The sequence below is a fragment of the Arachis ipaensis genome, chromosome B3 (assembly GCF_059453495.1).
Source record: "Arachis ipaensis isolate K30076 ecotype BB chromosome B3, ASM5945349v1, whole genome shotgun sequence".
Lineage (NCBI taxonomy): Eukaryota > Viridiplantae > Streptophyta > Magnoliopsida > Fabales > Fabaceae > Arachis > Arachis ipaensis.
In genome coordinates this window covers 17278947-17301354 of record NC_142438.1, presented here as the reverse complement: position 1 = coordinate 17301354, position 22408 = coordinate 17278947, and the positions used below count along the sequence as shown (strand labels likewise).

At 29.9% G+C, this 22408-nt stretch overlaps 1 protein-coding gene across 3 annotated transcripts; it reads left to right on the top strand.

Moving 5' to 3' along the window:
* The first annotated feature begins 9661 nt into the window (after positions 1-9661).
* LOC107629976 (Helicase protein with RING/U-box domain-containing protein) lies at positions 9662-17567 on the top strand. 3 transcript variants are annotated; one of them, XM_088508623.1, is made up of 17 exons: positions 9778-9983; positions 10259-10320; positions 10471-10572; positions 10910-12045; positions 12421-12543; positions 12700-12773; positions 12982-13045; positions 13185-13331; positions 13419-13504; positions 14307-14376; positions 14896-15021; positions 15174-15404; positions 15704-15808; positions 15886-16038; positions 16818-16906; positions 17023-17103; positions 17204-17567. In XM_088508623.1, the coding sequence occupies exons 3-17, from the start codon at positions 10527-10529 to the stop codon at positions 17274-17276; spliced, it is 2604 nt and encodes an 867-aa protein (XP_088364749.1). In that variant the 5' UTR covers positions 9778-9983; positions 10259-10320; positions 10471-10526; the 3' UTR covers positions 17277-17567. The 3 variants fall into 3 exon arrangements, with proteins under 3 accessions (XP_016188442.1, XP_088364749.1, XP_088364750.1); XM_088508624.1 differs by having other exon boundaries at positions 9865-9983; positions 10266-10320; XM_016332956.3 differs by lacking the exon at positions 10259-10320 and having other exon boundaries at positions 9662-9983.
* The last annotated feature ends 4841 nt before the right edge of the window (positions 17568-22408 follow it).

Sequence of the window (22408 nt, the reverse complement as noted above, 5' to 3'; positions counted from 1 at the left end):
AAATAAGCACAAGATAAACCACAAAATTGGGGTTTATCAAGGGGCTGCCTTGGTTTTGAATAAATAGCTTTGATCGTTACGTGGAAATCAGCCAAGGTATGGTTTAGGTTTCTTGCATTTAATATATAATGTTCTGTGAAAACTTAGACTAGATGACCATAGGATAAGTTGGAATGCAGATGTATGTTTAATGTTTAGTAATTTGTTGATGAATATATTTGGTTGAAGTTTATTGGATAATTAGTTATTAATTTTGGATGGTAAATGTTGTTATGTTAATTTGGAGAGAATTATGGTTGAATGTTATTGTTGATGAACATGGTTAGTTTGGTGCTTGTTGATTAACTAATGATTTGGTGAATTATTGATTTGAGGTATTTTGTGTTAGAAGCCTAGGATTAGTGAACTATGATCCTTAGTTGAATTTTGGTTGTTGGATTTGAATATTGTATGAGTATAATTGTTGATTTAAGGTAGATTTATTGTGGTGACTGTTATGATAATGAGGAAGGGTATGTTGAATTGAAAAGAAAGCAGATTTGGACCCGAAAAGGGTGGCAAAGTCCGAGTTTTAGAGGAGATGCTGCCGAAATTTTATAAAAATTAGAGATTTTGGTTTATATGATTATTTAAAAAGATTTAGATTCAAAGGTTATATGGTTTGATTTAGAGTTATTAAGAAAAGGTTTAATTACTCTGCAGGTCCCTATAGTTTTATCGAATTTTCAATTAGGTCCCTATACTTTTTTTCTTTTCAATTGGATCCCTATATATTATTTTTTTTTCAAATTAGTCCTTTTTAACGGTAAACGACAAAAAACTGTTAGTAAATTGTGAAATTACTTGTATACCCTTAGGGACTTAATTGAAAAGAAAAAAAAGTATAGGAACCTAATTAAAAATTCGATAAAACTATAAATATTCAATATTCAATGATTCTACAACATACAACATAAAAGATATTCCTATAATCCTTTTTATTTTGTCACTATCATTCTTTTGCTTGTGTACCCTTAATCAATCTAGGTACAAATATGAGTTTTTTAAAACATTTTTCTCTAGTAACATATTTTGGTTCAAATGATACATGAGCTGATGAGCATTCTTAAAACAATTGGCCCAAATTCTTATGGTTCAATTGCTCGGTTTAGTTGCTGCATCTTGAATTCGACACAAGTTTCCGATCAATGCTCATGGATTATCTTCAAGATAATTGTTTGAATTGTCAACTAAAGAGTAATCATGGATTAAACCATACACACATTTTGTTAAAAAAAATACTACATTATACATGTTGGGCAAAGAGCAATAATGAAATACTTCTCATAATGAATGAAATTGTTTCTATACCAATCATTTCCATTATTTTGTTGAATGGAACAAGAAAAAATACAGATTTAGACAGTTATGTTCCCACCATAGGAACATAATGTAAAAGTAAAGGGACTAAATGAAAGTAAATTTAGAAGTAAGAAAAAGCATCATCAGAGGGGGATGATCCTAGAAATAAAATCTATGATTCCCCAAATATGCAACCCAAGTAAAAGTCAAGTTTGTAGTTGTGGCTGTTTTGTTAATAGCTAGCTATACATGTGGCTGCTACAACAATGAGTTATCAAGAAGAAAACTTGCTTCTTCACATTTTGCAGTGTAGTTGTGCTTTGAAGAACAGTACTTCCGATGCACCCCTATAAGTTTCCCTGACCCAGCCTTCTGGTAGAAACCAACCATTAAACTCGTAAGTAAGTATCAATTAACAAGTTCGTAATTTTAACCATATCAATGATCATCATCATAATAAGAGAAATGAGAGTTTTTAACTATGAATTTTATCAAGCATGTTGCTACCTTTCTGTCTGCTTGTGCTGCCTTTAGGAAGCTTCTAATGAAAACATATGCTGTTGGAACAGACATGTTAAAGTGCAATGTGTTCAGCATCAACTTCTCCTGAAAGGGTTTATCAGACAAAAATAAACAAATAAATATGAGTTTATTTTCTCTATAAATGCATGCATATATGTTAAGATAGTAGTACTAAACAAGGAAAACATATATTACCATATCCAGAACTTCATTCCTTGTATATGCCTTGTCTGATATAAGGATCAAGAACTCCAATTCCCTTGGCTTAAATACTCTTTGAAAGATACGAGTGCAATACAATACATCCTTAATTTTGAAGAATCCATGGATCATAGCCATCAACAAAATTTAGAATATAATTTGAGAAACAAACAGAAGTTGCAAACAATTAAGCAAAACTGAAATTGAACTACAAATTCACACAACTTAAGAATTCACAGCTTAAGAGACAAGAACTAAAAACAACTAAAAAACTGAAAAAAAAACAACACAATATGAATAGAACACCTCTAAAACATTCAGCTTCTCTTTATTCCCAATCTCAGTCAATCAATTCTTCCTTAAAAGCCAAGAGATTAAAATGGGACACCAAGATGAAGAAGAAAGGTTGGTGAAGTAACAAAAAAGATTTATCATGATGAGAAGCTTCACGTCTTCAATGGTTAGTGTTACTTCAAGATTCGTCATAAACTTGCCACCATGATGTATGTCTATGGTGAAATCTGAGTCCTCCATCACTATAGGTATTAAAAACAGAAACATAATCCATTTAAAAAACATCATCACAGCCACAACAATCAACATTCAAGAATAAACACAATTTATCATTAGCAAAATTAATTTATATTTCAATTCCCCCTTTAACAAAATCCATGCATAGAGATATCCATATTGTAAACCCTAAATCAACCATTATCAAAACAATCCAAAAATCAATCTCAGAAATAGATATTCAACCAATGTCATTTTTATAAAAAAAAAAATTAGCATACACATCAACTTTTAAAACTAACAAAAGAAGCTTTTTTTCCCGACCTGTTTTCAGAGAGAACGTTCGAGTGCAGGGAGATGGAGCAGACACACAATGCGGGGACGGGAGGCCAGGCGCTACGAGGCTCCGATCAATACGGCGCAGCGACGGTGATGGGCTTCACCGCGACGAACGGTGACGGGGAACGCGCTGACCACCTCCGAACGGCAAACCACCAAGCGTTCCTTGCAGAAGTCCCCAGCGACGGATGTTGACGACGGCCCGAAAGAGGGGAAGCAGAGGACGACTTAATCGCGTTCTCCATAGAGAACGTTAGAGTTTCTTTTTTTTACCTGTGATAAATTGCAAGGGGTGATTTGGGTATTTTGAAATAATGCATGTTTCTCCAGCTAGCCACTCCAACCAAATTTAAAGAATATTCATTTTTTATTAAGAATATTCTGTTAACTTTAACGTTATATACACGGCAGGGACTTAATTGAAAAAAAATTTCACGTATAGGGACCCAATTAAAAAGAAAAAAAGTATAGGGACCTAATTGAAAATTCGGTGAAACTATAGGGACCTGCAGAATAATTAAACCTTAAGAAAATGAGCATGTTTTAAGTTTGATTCATTTAGAAAATAATGAATTATGTTTTGAATTGGAACTATTGATGGACGGAATGGGAGGTGTGATAATGAAGGATAAGGATTGAATATGATTGACGTATAATGATGAATGAGATGCGATTGAGAATGATGTGGATGTTGATGAATTATAATTGAATTATTTATATGGCTTATGAATTTGAATAATCTGAGATACGAGATTCCCTGGATCAAGTGATGTGGCTTGCCACCACGTGTACCAGGTTGAAAACTCGATACTCTGTTGACCCTACGACGTAAGTGTGACCGGGCACTATATAAATTCCCGGGAATGTTACCCTCATTGAGCAATATTGATTATTTGAGAAAAAGCTATGCATAGACTCTTGGGGATGCACGTCAGGGGACAGTCTAAGGACAATTCAGACTTGTCGGGTTGGCTGGATAACCGACAGATGAGCCTCATCAGCCATAGAACAGGCATGCATCATATGCATATTACTTGAGCTACTTGCTTGTGCTTTAATTGGGTATGCCTATATGTACTTGCCATGCTAAATGTGTATTTGTTACCTGCAGTAATTGTAACCTTCTTGTGTTTGTCTTTATCCGTCTATTTGTCTGTGAAAATGTATGATGAAACTGGAGGTATGGAGGAATGACAGTATGGGACTTAGATTTAAGGTTAAGTTAAGCTAGGTTTAAATATTCTTAGAAAACCACCTTTTATGGCTTCTGTTTAATACTTTAAGCTTTATAACCTGAGTATCGGCGTTCTAGGATTGCCTCTGGCATTCCCAGGACCTTATATATTATGTGTGTGGCACCTTTACCATACTGAGAACCTCCGGTTCTCATTCCATACTATGTTGTTGTTTTTCAGATGCAGGTCGAGAGGCATCTCGTTAGGCGTCTGGACTCTTGAAGCGGAGTGGTTACAAGGTTATTTTGTTATGCTATGGTGTATATATATGTACTTGGTTTTTCTCTCCGCATAACTTATTCTTTTGATCCTCCTAGAGGTTTATGGAGAGGCAGGATTGTGTATATGTACTTTTGGGTTTTGGATATGTATGTATATATATGTAAATATTCTCCGATCAGTCTTGACTTCGCAAGCTGAGTCAGGAGCTTGTTATTTTGTATCTTTGACACTCTATTCCTACTTCTGTTATCTTATGTTTGATAGTTATGGTTTTCTTAGCATGCAAGTTAACTCGTTCCTTGAGCGTTGCACTTTTATCTCGCGATTTTTATTTCCCCTAATTTCAAGGCTCCTAGCATATTATAATTCTTCTGCTATTATATGTATTCATTTTATTTTAGAGGTCGTAATACCACACCACCTTCGTTTTACGACTTAAGCGTAAAGCTTAGTGTGGTAGGGTGTTATATCTTGTGTCGTGCTTTTTCCACATTTTTAGATGTTGCTGTTTTAAATTGGTTTTGATTATTGACTAAAAATTTTATTACAAATTTTTTCTAATCTTTCGGAGCAGTTTATCAGCCATTTTTCTGTTTTCTTCTTCCTTTAATTATCTTAATCGTTTCAATAAAACCGTAATGGATATTCTCTTTAAAAAATTGTTATATTTAGCATATTTCTTTAGCCGTACCTTTTTTTTTAATTATTATCTAATTTTTTTTCTATTGAGGTTTTGCTAGCAGAGATTTTAACCAGACAGCAATTTTTGTTTATTCAATTAAACATTATGCATTTGTAATTTTAGTTCTTTACATCTTTTGGAATTATTCTGTGACCGGCAATTACATACATTATATCTTGCAATTTGTCGTTTTTCCAATACTCCATCGGAGTTTAGTATTGTGTATTCAACCATAACAACATACATCGTTTGCAGAGCATTACTTCAACTATTGCAATTAGTTGCAATATGGATAAGACAAAATTCAAATTCTCAATTCTTAAATTTGGTTTGGTAAAATTTTTATTTTTTTTTTAAATAATTTATAAAAACTGTCTTGTATCTGTATTTGATAAAATTAAACCAAAAAAACTTTCGATAAACATAAACATTATAATTGTATTTAATAAAATAATTTTTAAAAGTGAAAAAAAGCCATAATAGATATATATAAAAAGGAAAAAAAAAGATAATTTTAAATATTTATGATTAATATAATTATATTATACTTTTTAATTTTGATCAACACAAATTAACTTTAAAAGACTTTTACTTATATATTTTAAAAATATCTCTAATTTTTTAAAACTACAAACATAAATATATAAATTTTTAATTTATCAAACACAAAATAAAATGTATCTTTTTAAAAAACAAAAGCTCATTTCTAAAAAATTTGATCAAACTAAACCTTACTAATCAGATAAATAAACTGATCATTTTGGATAAGCTGCTGCTAATCAAACAAGCACTAAGGGCCCGTTTGGGAAACTCTAGAAGTAGCTTTTTTTAACTTTTGACTTATAAAAAGTAGTAGTATTAATGTCGGGTGCAATTTTCAAAACCAAATTGCAACTTTCTAAGAAGCTACTTTGGAGCTTATAGAGAAGTTAAAAAAAATGACTTCTCTCATAATACTTCTACTTTTCATTACATTTCTTTAAAATAAGCACTTTTAGAGTTAAAAATTTAAACAAAAAATTATTTATAAGTTACTTTTAACAAAATTATTTATTGTTTAAGTTATTTTATCAAAATAAACTTAATTAAGTTAGTTATCCAAACTGACCCTAAATGGTTGTTCAATTTTCAGGTCATTGAAGTTAGCCTTTCAATTACACCTACGTGATGATTGGAATTAAGTGAAATTTTGTATGAAAGAATTGAAAATTGAAAATCTTACTACTAAAGTTCAACAATTTAGTCACCAAAAAAAAAAAAAATCAACAATTTATTCCTATTCAACAATCACCGTCATAATGCAACATCCACAACATTCAAGTTTCACCGACTCCTATTCAATAATTATTTTCCAAAGCCATCAACTTGGATTGTACCCATTTATTTTCACGCGCAAAAGGATAAAACATACAGGGGTTTAATATTATTAAAAATATTACAAGGTCCTGACTAAGAAGCCCACCAGCATAGATCTCTATATAAGCCTAATTTGTCTGACCTATATATAAGTTACAAATATTTCTTTATCAGAAATAGCTAAATCTTGAAAAGTTAAATAACGAAATCTAATAAAAAAAAATTCCCATGTATGACCTAATTATTAAAACTCTAGTATACATGGACCAAAATTTCTATTCTTATTGTCGTGTAGCATTATATCATACCACTAAGACAATAGTACCATTCTTTTGGAACTGCCGAAATCCATTCTTCTTCAGTAAGCAACCTTATTTAAAAATGTTCCATTTTAGTAAAAAAAGAAAAAAGAGAAAAAAGGAAGCATACTTTGATAAAATAAAAAATAAAATAATATTTCACCCATGACTCTATTCTTGGTTTGTTCATGTCCAAAGTCCAAACACAAAATGCTTTTAATGTGTACCAATGGTAACGTGTTCAGAGGGGGAAATTACAACTTATAACACGCCTATTGTGCTACATACCATGATATGAATATATCAAATGTACATGGAAGAATCACGGCCGTTGATGTTTGGTGAGTGTTGTTTCTCTTTCTGTAATAATGAAGAACCTTGTTTTAGCACTTTTTCTTATGATAATTTCGTTAGTACAAAGAAATTAAGTTAGGTTGGTCAGTGATTAGTTCATAAATCTGTTTGAATAAGTGTTTAGATTTGAATTCTATTTTGTATATCCAGTAATTGGTTAATAACAAATTTTTAAATTAAACTCTAATTTATGACGAATTAATCTTTGACCCATAGAATTAGAAAATAACACAAAAAAACAATGAAAAAGTATTGGGAAGCAATACTAATTATGTACAATGTATATAATGGATTAAAAAAAGATAAAATTACAATTAAAAATTATATCATTAATTATTTAATTTTAAATTTTAAAATTTAAAAAATTAGGATTAATATTTAAACCTATTCACACTACGTACGGTTATTTCTAATCTTACCGTAACCTCCAATACACATTCAAAGCTCACGGTCATCTTCTCCGGTTTTCACCTCGTGTCACTGAATTCTTCGCCAGCCATACCGACGCCGCCACATCCTCCCACCAACATCGTCCTCATCTCCGCCGGTCAGCCCGACACGCCTCGCCCTCTGACGCTCAGTCTAACGTTGCTGCCGCTTTTTCGCACGCCTCTCTTCCAAACTGGCTTCGCTTTCTCCCATTCCTTTAAGGTTAGCTTATTTTAGATTTGAGCTTTTGCTTCACAACAGTGCTGTTTTCGTCATGCCTAGTCCTTCAAAATTATGTTTCACTACAATAATTGTTTCTTCTTTTATTCATCTTATTCTTCTATTTTAATGATCAATTTAGGATGGTCATTTTAGTAGGTATGTGGATGGTTATTTTAATTTTATATAGATGATTATTTTGATTGGATTGAGTTTAGTTATATATAATTAAAATATGTTAGATGTTCAATTTATTAGGTATGCAGATGATTATTTTTATCCTTAAGTGGATTGTTATTTTTACTAAGGGTGAGTGTCGTGTGGCAAGCCAAATAGCAACTTTGAAATGAGATGATTATTGATGAATGTAGATGACCGCCGATTGAAAAAGAAGAGAATATTGAAGTGAAGTAAATCAGAATTTTAGATGGTTATTTTTTTGAAATAACTAACTGAATTTTTTAAAAATTTAAAATTTAAAATTAGAGAATTTAAAATTTAAAATTTAATGTGAAATAAGTTTTGAATTTATTATTTATTTCTATTGAACTAATTCTTTTCGGGATTCAAAAATAATATATTATTAGTATAAATAGTAAACTGTAAAGTGTAAATACTTTTGAATAAAAAGGATGGAAACAAAGTGAATAGGATATATTTGGTTTGTGTCTTTATTTTTTATTTTTATTTTTAGTTTGGTTTTTGAATTTTGTGAAAGAAAAATAAAAATAATAAAATTTTATTTTTTATTTTCATCTTCTGTTTTTTTTAATAAAATCTAAAAAATAAAAAATATTAAAAATCGAACGCAAATCGAACGCACTTTTAGTTTTTTAAAATATAAAATTTTTATCTCAATATAATATCCATAATTATTTTTTTAAAATTCTTTTATTTTATTTTGTTATCGAGTATTATACTTGTTGTCAAATGATGCAAAATTAGTTTTTTATTAATTTTTCTTATTGTCTTCTATAGGAAAAAAAATATCTGTGGATACTCGCATAATTTTTTATTATCTGCCACTATGATTAAATACACAATTAGTAAAAGTTTTGAAATTAAATGTAGTCAAAAAGTAAGATAAAACAATTTTGAGTTAATGAGGAAAGAGAATATTAGAGACATTTTCAATGATTCTGTATTTAAAGGTACATTGACCGTTTAAAATTCCGAAAAAAAAAAAAATAATATCAACAACACTTACACTTGGTATAAATATAAATAGATCCTAGTAACAAAAAAAAAACCCTTTCTTTTGTGAAAAATGTAAAAAAATACTCGATAACAAAATGAAAGAAAAGAATATAAAAGATAATTTAAAAAAAAATTAACAGAACATCTCTTTTAATTGAAATAGATTTTTTTAATTTTTTTAATTATTTGATAAAGTGTATTTTTTTATTATTAAATATTTTTTTTCACATATTTTTTTGTTCTACTAAAAAAATATACGATAAAAAATTATACTTTATCAAACAATTAAAAAAAAATTAAAAAAATCTATTCCTCTTAAGTGACGAATTTAAAACGTCAAATTACATCTTTAAAAGTTATAAAACTCTAATAATATTTGTTTCCCAAAAAATTTAAAAAGTGATACATTTAAATTATGTTTACTAAAAATACTTGTTACAAGTGCAAAAGGAATTTTATTTTATAAAAAGTATAATTTTAAAGTTTTTAATAATATCAAAAACATAAAAATTTACCTTTTACCTTTTCTACAAAATATTTTTTCGGTAAATTTTGGTATTCTTAACAAATCCCTTTATTTTTTAAAAAATATATATCGTTAAAAAGTAAAAACTACATGTCAATAATAATAATAATAATAATAATAATAATAATAATAATAATAAATATTATTTATATATAAAAATTAATTAACAAAATTAATTACCGTAGTTTTGTACGTATACAAATAGAAATGGTGGAATCATAATAAATGCGGATTAGTTAATTAATTAGGGATAAGGTGGTCCGCGTTGCAGAGAATAGTAGCACTTGTCGTTGAGGCACTGTTAAACAAAGTGTCTTCCCGCCGTTTGAGTGTCACACAGTTTGTGGAGCGAGTGCGGTTCCCTTAACACAACCATCTTCCCCCCTCTCTTCCCTCTTCTCACTTCTCTCTTTTCTTTTCTCGCAACATAAAAAAAAAAAACACTTTCCAACCGCACCTTCCAATCTAAAACCCTAAACCCCTCTCTCTCTTTCTCTCTTTCACAATGGAGCTTCGTTCTCATCGTCGCCTTTCCCAAACCTCGCCTTCTGGTAACACACTAACACTCCTACTATCTATTTCTTTTCTTTTTTTTTTTTTAATTTTATTTTGTCTTTTCCGTTTTTTTTATTTGTTTTTTTCTTTTTTCTTTTCGCGGCTTTTGGTGTTGACTTTACTACCTTTTGGTATCTGCTACAATGTTATTGAATTGCGACTTTGTGAGTGCGTTATTTTTAGCCATTTTCAGTTTTTATTTTATATTTTGTTTATTTACTATTACTTTTTAACGGAGTTTTGAGTCTAACAAGTGATTCCATTGTTAGAGATTTTAGGCATGCTTGGATACAAGTGACCCAATTCAACTGATACCTTTGCTCTCTTCGTGAGGTTAATTGGTTTCGTAATGCAAAGTGTTTCAAAGTTGATTTTTTTTAGCATTAAAAAAAAAAGGGTTTCGAGTGTGATGATTTATTGCTTTGCGGAACTTAGTTATTGTTTTAGTTAGTTATATTGTGGTGTGTTCATGTGCGGATTTAGGAGCAGGGAAGGGGAAGCAACCGAGGGATACCACTGAAGGAGTTGAAACTAACGATATGGATGGAGATGCTTATGCAATATCTTCGGATTCCAAGTATGAAGGTATATTAATATTAATTACCTTTCTTCGTGGTTTGGATTTTATTTTTTAAGAATTTTCATTTTATGATATTTGCTTGTTAGTTGGTAGTACTGGGTTGGCTATACGGTTTGAGTTGTTAGTGTTGCCCAATTGAAAGGAAAGGATGTCTGACTCAAGGAATGTTTTATGAACTAGTAATTATGTCTGTTTGAGATTCTAGTTTACTTTATCATGACTCGGTAGGAGAAGCAGAGTAGATATCATTGTGCAAGAAAATTGAAACCTTCTTATTTATGTAATCGTCAATATTATTATGCTGACATATGTGTGTTATTTTTAAACGTCATTTTCTTACAGATGCATTAGATGGGAACAGTGTTTTCGACTTGAATCAAGACCCAACTTTAAGCATTAGTGTTTCTGATATAATGGTTGATTACACTTCTGATTCATCTGATGGTAGCAACCATTTATACAAAAGGGGAAAGGCACAGTCCAAAAAGAAAAGAAAGACACACAACTTGAGAAATGAAGAACTGATTGATGTAGAGATTCAGCCAGCAGCTGTTGTCAATTTGGTTAATAACCGAAAGAAGAAAAAAACAAGGAAAAGCAAAAAGGGAGCATCTGACATAGTATTACTATGGCATGCTTGGGAAGAGGAGCAAGAAAGGTGGATCGATGAGAATTTATCAGCAGATGCTGACTTAGATCATCAAAATGAAGAAATGAATGAAACTGCTGAGCCATCCTCAGATCTGACTATGCCTTTGTTGAGGTACCAGAAGGAATGGTTAGCATGGGCTTTGAAGCAGGAAAGTTCTGTGTCAAGAGGAGGAATTCTTGCAGATGAGATGGGGATGGGGAAGACTATTCAAGCAATTACCCTAGTACTTGCTAAACGTGAATTCCAGCACATGATTTGTGAGCAAGATGAACCTGCACCTGTGGCAGGTTCATCAAGAGTCTTACCTGCTATCAAAGGAACACTTGTTATTTGTCCTGTGGTTGCTGTCACTCAGTGGGTTAATGAGATTGATCGATTTACTTTGAAAGGAAGCACCAAGGTGCTGGTTTATCATGGGGCAAGGAGAGGAAAGAATGTTGAACAGTTATCTGAATATGATTTTGTAATAACAACCTACTCTATCGTGGAGTCTGAGTACAGAAAATATATGATGCCTCCTAAGGAAAAGTGCCAATATTGCGGAAAATTATTTTACCTGAATAAGTTACCTTATCACCTGAGGTATTTTTGTGGACCTGATGCTGTGAGAACAGAAAAACAGTCAAAACAAATGAAGAAAAAGAAAAAGTTTGCTACAAAACAGAAGATAAAAGATCATGAGTATTGGAATGAAGAATTGGAACAGGATGGTTTTGACAAGAAAAAGAAAGAGAAAATGGGCTTGGGAATGGATGATTTAGATGCCACTGACAGGGAGAAATCATTTCTTCATGCTGTAAAATGGCAGCGGATCATATTGGATGAAGTGAGTTTTGATAGCATACTATGATCAAGATTAATGGAACTATTTTACTTCTATAATTGAACTTTCTAATTTCCATAAGATGTTTTTCAATGAAATAGTTATTTTGTACCTTTCCCTTTTTCTATTATTTCCACACATCTGAGGGTGTTTTCTTTATTGTTTGAATATCCCTAAGCAAAGTTTTAATCAGCTATCTCCTACTTATGGTTACAGTTCATTTTGTTTTTTTAAAGTTAATGACTTGTTGCTTTAGCCTAGGTTTTGATCTAATAACTCTAATTTTACATTTTTGGTGTTTCTTATTTATTGCAAACGATATATTATAAATCATCATTGTGAGATATGAATTGATCTGTTCCTTTATATGAAAAATAGGCACACTACATAAAGTCGAGACACTGTAACACTGCAAAAGCTGTTCTTGCCTTAGACTCTTCATACAGATGGGCGCTTAGTGGCACTCCCCTGCAGAACCGTGTTGGAGAGCTGTATTCTCTGGTAACACTACAGTCTTTTTGGGCTACTATCTATTTTGCTTTTTTTTTATATAATTTATCAAGGACAAACTTCTCCTATACGCTGTTTGGTGGAAGACTGAAAGCTAAGTTTTATATCTCATCATGGACATAATTCACGTAGAATGCCATTATGCAGGTTCGGTTTCTGCAAATAGTTCCTTATTCCTATTATTTCTGCAAGGACTGTGATTGCCGGGCTCTTGATCACAGGTATGGCTTAGAATCAAAAACGATATGTGGATTTGATAAGCATTGTCATCTGTTGTTTTCACACTTTTCAAATACTTGCATCATTATGTTAATATATACGGTGTTGGGTGCATGTGCTGCCTTCATAGGCATATGTATTTGTACATTCTTCAATACTAGATATTCTGGAATTGTTAACTATGTTTAATATCCTGGTCCCCTTGTGCAGCTCCTCTAAACAATGTTCAGCCTGTGGTCACAGTTCTGTTAGACATTTTTGTTGGTGGAACAAAGTAAGTCTACAGTTTGTTGATCTAATTTTTTCTTTACCATGTGTGACAGAGATTATGTTGCCAATTCTTTTTAATTTTGTACAGAGTCTTAGCTGACAAGTTAACATGCTCTTTATTATTCATGTTTAATCTTGATTAGTATGTTGCCACACCAATTCAATCGTATGGATATGGTGATTATGGAAGAAGAGCTATGATACTGCTTAAGAACAAAATTTTAAAGAACATAGTTCTAAGGCGAACTAAAACAGGCAGGGCTGCTGATCTTGCACTACCACCTAGAATTGTAAGTTCCTGTTGCTCATATGGCTAGTTGTGCAATTATGAATATGGAAACCCTACATATTTATTTCTATTTCATTTCTCCTTGCAGGTTTCATTGAGGAAGGATAGCCTGGATATAAAAGAGCAAGACTATTATGAATCGTTATACAATGAAAGTCAGGCACAGTTTAATACGTATGTCATATTCTTTATCTCATCATAAAGTATGGTAAAGCTGTTGTCTGTGAGAAAATAAAAATAAAATTTATTCCGTAAGAATGAAGTGCTATTGAATTTACTGGTTGCTGTTAAATTACTTTCTTATATCACCTTGTTGTGAATGAAATTGGCCTGGAGGGCAATTGCTTGTCCTGAACAGTTCCTTTTGTCAACTAGGGTTGAGGTTAATCTAGTGGGTCAAAACATAAGCCAAAAAGTGTTTATCAGAAACTTCCATCTGACATTTGATTAGCTAGGTCTGGCACGCCTTGCCTTGCCTCAACTTCAGATGATTGGTTTCCAAGCTGTTATCAATGTGCTCATAGAAGTTTGATCATGTCAAACAAGTTTAGTTTAACCATGTTTGTGGATTAATATTAGATTATACCAGTACTTTGTCATATCAGAATTTGTATGAATATGAATTCCTTTTCCCACACTTCTCAATTTGAAGCAAGTGGAGAAGAAAGTAGTGAGGGGGAAATGATAATGATGGGTAAAAAATATAGAATTAACTTCTTATAGATTTCTTTCATGATTATATTTTTGTAATTAAAATGGATTCTGAACCTATGATTCTACTTTTCTTTTTTATTTAAATGGAACAGAAGGTGAATCCAGGGTTTGGATATACATGATTTCTCTTGGTCGTTTCCTTATATTCCATTCTTACAATTATATTAGATAATGGGAAAAAATTTCTTCTATTTTGATTTAGCCATGCTAGTCATCAATGGTTGTGTACTTGTGTTCAAATATTTTACTTTTTTGTTTACAGATATGTTGAGGAAAATACTTTGATGAATAATTATGCTCATATATTTGACCTCCTCACACGGCTTCGTCAGGTGAATGCTCATTATTCTAATGGAACTAATCAGAAGTTCTATACTTCTGTTTCCTTTTGAAGTTCTTGAATCCCAATTAACTATGTTTCTAATTCTTTTCTTTTTTTTTATTTCTTTTGGGCGAGTTATTTCAAGTTGAATCTGACAAGGTGTGGAATTAGTTTTGCCTTGAAGCCTTTTTTTTTTTTTTTGACAGGACCTTAAAGCTTAAAAGAATGACAGTATATGGCGGGAATTGTTAGTAGTTTATAGGACATGTCTGTAAAGACATTGATAAACTAAAAACACACTATATGGCGGGAATTTCTTAGCTTCATTTTAAAACTGAGTGACCTATTTGAAATATTGTTATTCTTTATTTCAATACTATTTTCCCCCTCCTTTTAAATGTGGAAATCAGAAGTTGATTTCCTTTATTACTCTCATTACTCTTATTATCTTAAAGTTGTTCTTATCATTAATTATTCCCCTTTTATATGTCTACTCATGTGCCTCATGCATCACTGGTTAAATACACAGGCTGTTGATCATCCATATCTTGTGGTATATTCTCAAACTACTGCAATAAGAGAAAGTAACTTGCCTAGTAATGGTAATGTTGAACAAGCTTGTGGCCTGTGTCATGAGCCAGTAGAAGATCCTGTTGTAAGTTCATCTTTTCTTCTTGTAAATAAACTTATTATTGTATCTCCACTATTTCTGTCTTTACAAGCATGTAAATGGGAAAGCTACTTAAACCAAACCAGCTTTATTGTGTTGTTTATTTTTATTCGAATATCTTTTCCTTTTTGTTTCAGGTTACCTCTTGTGAGCATATCTTTTGCAAGGCATGCTTGATAGACTTTTCTGCTTCCTTAGGACAAGTATCATGCCCCACATGCTCTAAGTTACTTACTGTTGATTTAACTTCAAACAAGGATGTTGGGGTTCAGGTTAATAAGACAACCATTAAAGGTTTCAGATCCTCCAGCATTCTAAACAGAATTCGGCTTGAGAACTTTCAGACAAGCACTAAAATTGAGGCACTGGTGTGTATCTTACAAATTCATGTAGTTTGCTTGCTAGAAGAAAAATGGTTGTCTATTGAAAGATTGCCCAGCTGAAGGGTTTGACTGTTGATTTTTATTTATTTTTATTTTATTCTTCCTATAATATTATTATCAGCTCTTTGGTGGGGGAGGGGGGAATTAGGTAAGAGAGACTACATCTGGGAAGCTGTATCTGAAGCAATGCTTCTATGTCTTGAAAAAATGTTCTTATGAGTTTATCTATTGGTCTGCAATTTCTTCTGGTAAACTCGTTTTTGAATGAGTTGAAATCGCTGCAGAGAGAAGAAATCAGATTTATGGTTGAAAGGGATGGATCTGCAAAAGGGATTGTTTTTAGTCAATTCACGTCATTCCTGGATCTCATAAATTACTCCCTGCACAAGGTAATGTTTATGTCACTTTCAACTTTATAAATGTGTGCAGAATGCATCAAGATGATGACATCGCAAACTGATTGCAGTCAGGTGTATCTTGTGTTCAATTGAATGGAAGCATGTCATTGGCTGCTCGGGATGCTGCCATTAAGAGATTTACTGATGATCCAGGCTGCAAAATTTTCCTCATGAGCTTGAAGGCTGGTGGTGTTGCTCTCAATTTAACAGTTGCATCACATGTGAGTTATCTCCTTTTGCATCTTTTTATATTCTGCTGTCAAATTTTAAGTCAGTTTTAGAGTATCTGGAGATTAGTTTATGGATACTGGTAGGACCTATGATGCACTGAGCAAAAAGTGTTGTATCGTTCACCGACCAAGGTAATTGTATAGTTTTGAACTATAATGAGTGACCATTCATTATGCACAAGATTTGAACCATTGGAGTATTAAGTGCCTGAAAACCAAGTTCAACCCAGTACCTATGCGGTGTTGCCATATTTTAAACTTCACTTACGAGAAGTTCTTAACATCTTTCCTCAATCAGTTAATAACTCGACATATTTGGGATTCCTAGTGTGATAAATTTGATTATGGTTAAGAGTAGCTTCTTTGGGAAAATAGGTTAATCTATTTATTGACTTGTAATGCAAACTTATGAGTTATGACTTGCTGTGGTGTTCTTTTCTAGGTTTGGTTCTTGCTCCTCTTTTTGCACCATATTTTCTTCAGTGTAGGCCACATATATTCATAATGGGTTGATTACTTGAATATGATTTTTGTCACATGTTCCTTGAACTGTTGTTTTCATAAACCTATATTTCTACACAAATAATGGACTATTTAAAGTCCCTTTTCTTGGTCACTATTTTAAACATTTTGTTTGATGTAGGCTTTGAAAGTAGTCAAATATTGGTACTATTTTTTATTTTATTTTCTTCCTTTTCTTTTTTCCCCTCCAATAGCCTTGCCTAGATTTAATTTGTTAACACGTGGCTTCATTTGTTGGGCAAGCTCAGGTTTTCTTGATGGACCCTTGGTGGAACCCTGCTGTGGAGCGTCAGGCTCAAGACAGGATTCACAGAATAGGGCAATATAAGCCAATCAGGTGCTGCTTCTTGAACCAACACTTCGAAAATGCAATTAAAAGGAGAAAAAAGAAATGGAGGGTTGGTTACTCTTGTTATTATTATGGTGAAATTTTGACATTGTTTTGCTGCACAGAATCGTCAGATTTGTCATTGAAAACACAATTGAGGAGAGGATTTTAAAACTGCAAGAGAAAAAGGAACTAGTATTTGAAGGGTAAGTTAAATGTGTGAACAAGTTTGAAATGTAGGTATGCATACCTTGACATAATGTGTTATGAATAATGGCAATTGCTTTCATGTCCCTCCCTTAATAGGACTATTGGCGGCTCCTCCGAGGCGCTAGGGAAATTGACGGAGGCTGACTTGAAATTCCTCTTTGTTACCTAAGCAAGCCTGTGATTCTGACAAGAAGACATGTCACTTCCTAATACAATTTTTGCAGAACTTTTTTTGGGCATAGCTTTCAAATATGATATTTATGCACATCAATAACGGTTATAATTTGTAAATAGGTATATAACATTCTAAGATGCTGCTGAATGCTGGTGGGGTTTTGATGAACTGGGTTTTCGATTTCAATCTACTCGTCATTTTAGTTGATGTAAGATTGAAATCATGAAGGCCGGCCCTTTTTAATGTTTCATAGAAATGAAACCTTAACAGAATGCTGGACTCTCATAGACTGCATCTTCGTTTCATGTTTAAGTGTTTAACAGCATGATTGTTTATATGTTTGTTTTAGTAGCTGTTTTGTAACTGGTAAATGCTACTTGAGATAGCAGCTTCCCAAGTGAGGCAGAATTATGCTTGATGGTTTAATGTGAACTAGAGATGGTTGGTACAAGCTCATTCTTAATTCGTAGGGAAACCATCAAAAGGTGAACCATTGCGCGCCTTGGAAGCAAAACTTCAATTTTTCAATTCAGTAATAACTCTGGGTTGGTTAGATCCAAATGAAAATTTTGATCAATTCAACTTGTTCAATGTTTGGTATCATATTCCAAATTCACATCATTTTTCCTTCAATAAACATGTCAGCCATATCTCGTGCTCATACATAATAATTACGATATCTTGATGTATAATTTTATAGTCTTGTTAGTTGTTACACATTCAATTTGTTTTTTGGTATCTAAGTCTAATCAAGTTAGTCTAAATTTAACAAAAACTAGTCTCATTAGAGTGTGAAAATGCGCTCCAACTATTTTCACTAACATGAACGTTTGTATCTTTTTTTTTTTTTTTTGCGTGTTTTTTCTTCTTCCTCGTTTTTTTATTGCTACTGTTGCTGGTTTTTTTCTTCTTTTTCTCGTGTTTTTTCTAGTAATTTTGTAGTATTATGTGTTTCTTCTCTTTATTTGATTTTTTCTTGTTTTTATTCTTATTAAGAAGATAAAACAAGAATTATGAAAAGGTAAAACAAGAAGGAAAAGATAAAAGAAAAAAAGATGATGATAAAGATAAGGAGGAGTTTTGAATTATGTAGAATTTATCATGAAATAACAATTTTTAATTGCGACACAGAAGTTTCTCAATTTTGACACTAAAATTTTTTAACCGTGACACAAGTTCTTGTTAAGAGAGTGAAACAAGAATTATGATCAATATATTGACGATTTTTTTTTATTTAAAATTTACATACATGTGTTTTGTGGTTGATTGAGTCTTGTTAGTGTGCATGTCTTGTGCTTGTTGTCATTAGCCTGGATTTGTTATAATTAAGTCATATAAGATAGTTGTAGTGATTCACTAAATCTAGTGTCATTTAACGTATATTCATGACTTTTCTGACCAAAAATTGATTTAGATGTATTTTTGTGGTTAATTGAGTCTTGTTTGTATGTCATTATTATTAAGTAATTTTGGTGCCATTATGAGTTAAATGAGGTGTAATTGATCTCATTGACTTGAATTTGATGTAATTAGATCATACGAGAGAGTTGTAGTGATTTCTAGCGTCATTTAAGTCATATTCATGATTTTTTCTTATCCAAAATTAATTTGAATGTGTTTTTCTGGTTGATTGAGTTTTGTTTGTGTGCTTGTTCTGAATTGAGTTTATGCACCGCCATCATTAAGTAATTTCGATGTCATTTTTATTGAAATGGGATACACTCGGTCTAATTGATTTGGATTTGACATAATTAGATCATATAAAAGAGTTGTAGTGATTCTAGTGTTATTTAGGTCATATTCTTGACTTTTTCTTAATTTGATTTCTCTTTTTATCTGTGTTTCTTATTTTAGTAGAAAAACCTACAAGTCTATTTATAATATATTAAATCATAGTTGAAAGAAGTGTTCTAATGCATTCTTAGTCTTCTAACTTTCTAATATTATGCCATGTCAGCATAAATAACTAAGTGGCACCATTTGCTTATCACTTATCTAATTGAATTATTTTTTAATCTTTTTGTGTCTAATTGAATTATTTTTAAATTTATTTCTATTTCTCATGTACCTCATTATTATAGTTTAGGATTCTTTTTCATTTTTCTTCATTTTTTTTCTCACTTTGATGACATTTTTTTTAGGTTACTCTATAATTTTAATATTCTCTTACTCTTTATTTTGTATAGGATACTATATACTTTTAATATTAATATTATTTCTCTTTATTAGGTATAAGCATAAGAGGAGTGCTAAGGGGCCAATAACTTTTGTGATTTGTAGCCATCAAATAGCCATCAATGATGATTTTAACGGTGTGAGATTAGTGTGAGATTTTATCTAATGGCTCACTTTTCTTTGCTGGTTACATGCTGGCCAAAATTTAATAAAGTTGCTGCCCCCTAGACTTTCCTAAACATAATTCATCCTCTTTTATACTCACTCTTTCTTACGATTATTAAATATAATTGCAACTTAAAATTCTTTATACTCACTCTTTCTTATGATTGTTACATAAAATTGCAACTTTGAATTTTTCTTCATTTTTCTTCTCACTCTTATGTCATTTATTTTTTTTAGGTTATTCTATGATTTTTATATTCTTTTACTTTTTACTTTTATATATGATACTATATGATTTCATTGTTAATATTATTTCTCTTTAATAAATATAAATTGAGTAATAAAACACAATTAATCATCTTCTTTCATACTTACTCTTTATATTTTTTATATAAATCAACATCCACTTCACACCTCTTCTTTATCCCCTATTTTCACATAGGGCTTGTTTGGGTGAGTTTCTAAGAAAAGATTTTTTTTCGAGTTATTTTTTTTAAAAGATCTTATGAAAAAGTAAAAGTAATTTTATGTTTGGGTATCTCATGCAAAAAGATCTTTTTATCTATTAATTATGTTTGGATATAACAATATAAAAGTACTTTTTTGTTTATTTATTACATGAAAAACATTTTTTTTTTAAAGAAAAAAGATCTTTTAAAAAAAGATATAAAGGACTTGTTTGGGTGAGCTTCTAAGAAAATATCTTTTTTCGAGTTATCTTTTTTTAAAAGATCTTATGGAAAAGTAAAAGTAATTTTATGTTTGGGTATCTCATGCAAAAAGATGTTTTTATCTATCAATTATATTTGAATATAACAATATAAAAGTACTTTTTTGTTTATTTATTACATGAAAAACATCTTTATTTTAAGAAAAAAAGATCTTTTAAAAAAAGATGTAAATTACAGCTTCTCAAAAAAGATGTTTTTCTGATTTTTCTAGTGCTTTTATTTTTGCTATTCGAAATTTGCCAAACATGCTAAAAAATAAAAAAAGATACTTTTTCATTGAAAAAAGATCTTTTTTTATCAAAATAATGGCGCCCAAACAAGCACAAATTACAGCTTCTAAATAAGATGTTTTTCTGATTTTTCTAGTGCTTCTACTTTTACTATTCGAAATTTGTCAAACACGCTAAAAAATAAAAAAAAAATCTTTTTTCATTAAAAAAAGATCTTTTTTTATCAAAATAATGGCGTTCAAACAAGCATATAATATCATGCCTTTTATTCTTTTGCACAAGTATTTAAAAAATTCGGTTGATGACCACAAATCTTTTTTTGTTAGTTTGCTAAATATGTGTATTAGATAATAAATTTCTAACACTAGTCCTTTATAATATTTTAGTTTTTTTATATTTATTTTTAATCTAATTGTATTCATTTATTATATCATATCTTTTTCTTTCAACAATTTATATTTTTTTATATCATTTAGTTGTAATATGTTAAAAATATATGGTACTAACTACAATCATAAGTCATGTAAAATAAAATTAGAAATTGAATGTTAATTTTAATTTATATCATGTCCTTTACAATATTTTTTAATTTTTCTATTTTTAATCCAATTGTATTCATTAATTATATTATCCAACTTCTTTTTTCTTTCAACCATTTATATTATTTAATATTATTTAATTGTAATATTATTAAAAATACATAATATTATTGTGAATCATGAAATATAAAATTAGAAAATTAAATGTTAATTTTGGCTATTGAAATATTAAATTTAAAATTGTATTTTATCTAATAATTTTATATTTGTACTATAATATTTGAATATAATCTAAATAAATAAATAAATAAAAATAACTACTTAGAAGAAAAAAAATAAAGATAATAATATTAAATTAAATAAATAAATTTGAATTGAGTATTTTCATAATTTTATTTAAAGTCAAATTTATGTATAAATTTTTAATTATATAATTATTAAATTTTAAATTAATTTATAAATTTTATATAGTATATATCTATTGCAGGTCTAATCTAGTTATGATATATTAAAGAAGAGTCTAAAGTAGTGTCATAATGAATGAATGGCACATAAGATTTTTAATTTCATATAAGATTGCCATGTTATCTATTGTAATAACATAGAAAAAAAATATTTATTTTAAAATTATATTTATACTACCATAAAAAATAACATCTATAAAATTAATCTAGTATTAATCATATAATTTCACACACTAAATAACCTAATTCTACAAAAAAATTAGTAATTAAAGGTTCTTTAAAATATTTTTTAAGATATTTTTTAGTAATTAAAAATTAATATATATAATCGATTAAATTGTATTATTTTTATTAAAATTAGATCAGATAAATCGATTTAATTAAAAAATTGATGAACCAAATTTTAAATCAGTTTAAATTAATATTTTTTTATAAAAAAATATAATATCTTTATTATAAAAAATAATAAAAATATTTTTATAATTAATTTTAAAAATCTTAAATCTTAAATCATATGATAACACAGAAAAGAGAAGTCTTAAAATTTAAGATTTTTAAATTTAATAATAATAATAATAATAATAATAATAATAATATTTTAATATTTTTTATAATAAAAATATTATAATTATTTTTTATAAAAAAAATATTAATTTAAACCAATTTAAAATTTGATGTACTAATTTTTTTATTAAATTAATTTATTTTATTTAATTTTAATAAAAATAATACCGTTTAATCAATTATAAATATTAAATTTTGATTACTAAAAAATATTTAAAAAAAAAACGTTTTAAAAGGCAGGTTTGGAAAGTACCAGAA

Excerpts from the sequence above, each read along its gene's own strand:
- LOC107629976 (XM_016332956.3), top strand. The coding sequence starts at position 9,938 with ATGGAGCTTCGTTCTCATCGTCGCCTTTCCCAAACCTCGCCTTCTG. Across the intron at positions 13,046-13,184 it reads ATTTTTGTTGGTGGAACAAA|TATGTTGCCACACCAATTCA; the intron begins GTAAGTCTACAG and ends AATCTTGATTAG. Across the intron at positions 15,405-15,703 it reads GCACTAAAATTGAGGCACTG|AGAGAAGAAATCAGATTTAT; the intron begins GTGTGTATCTTA and ends AAATCGCTGCAG.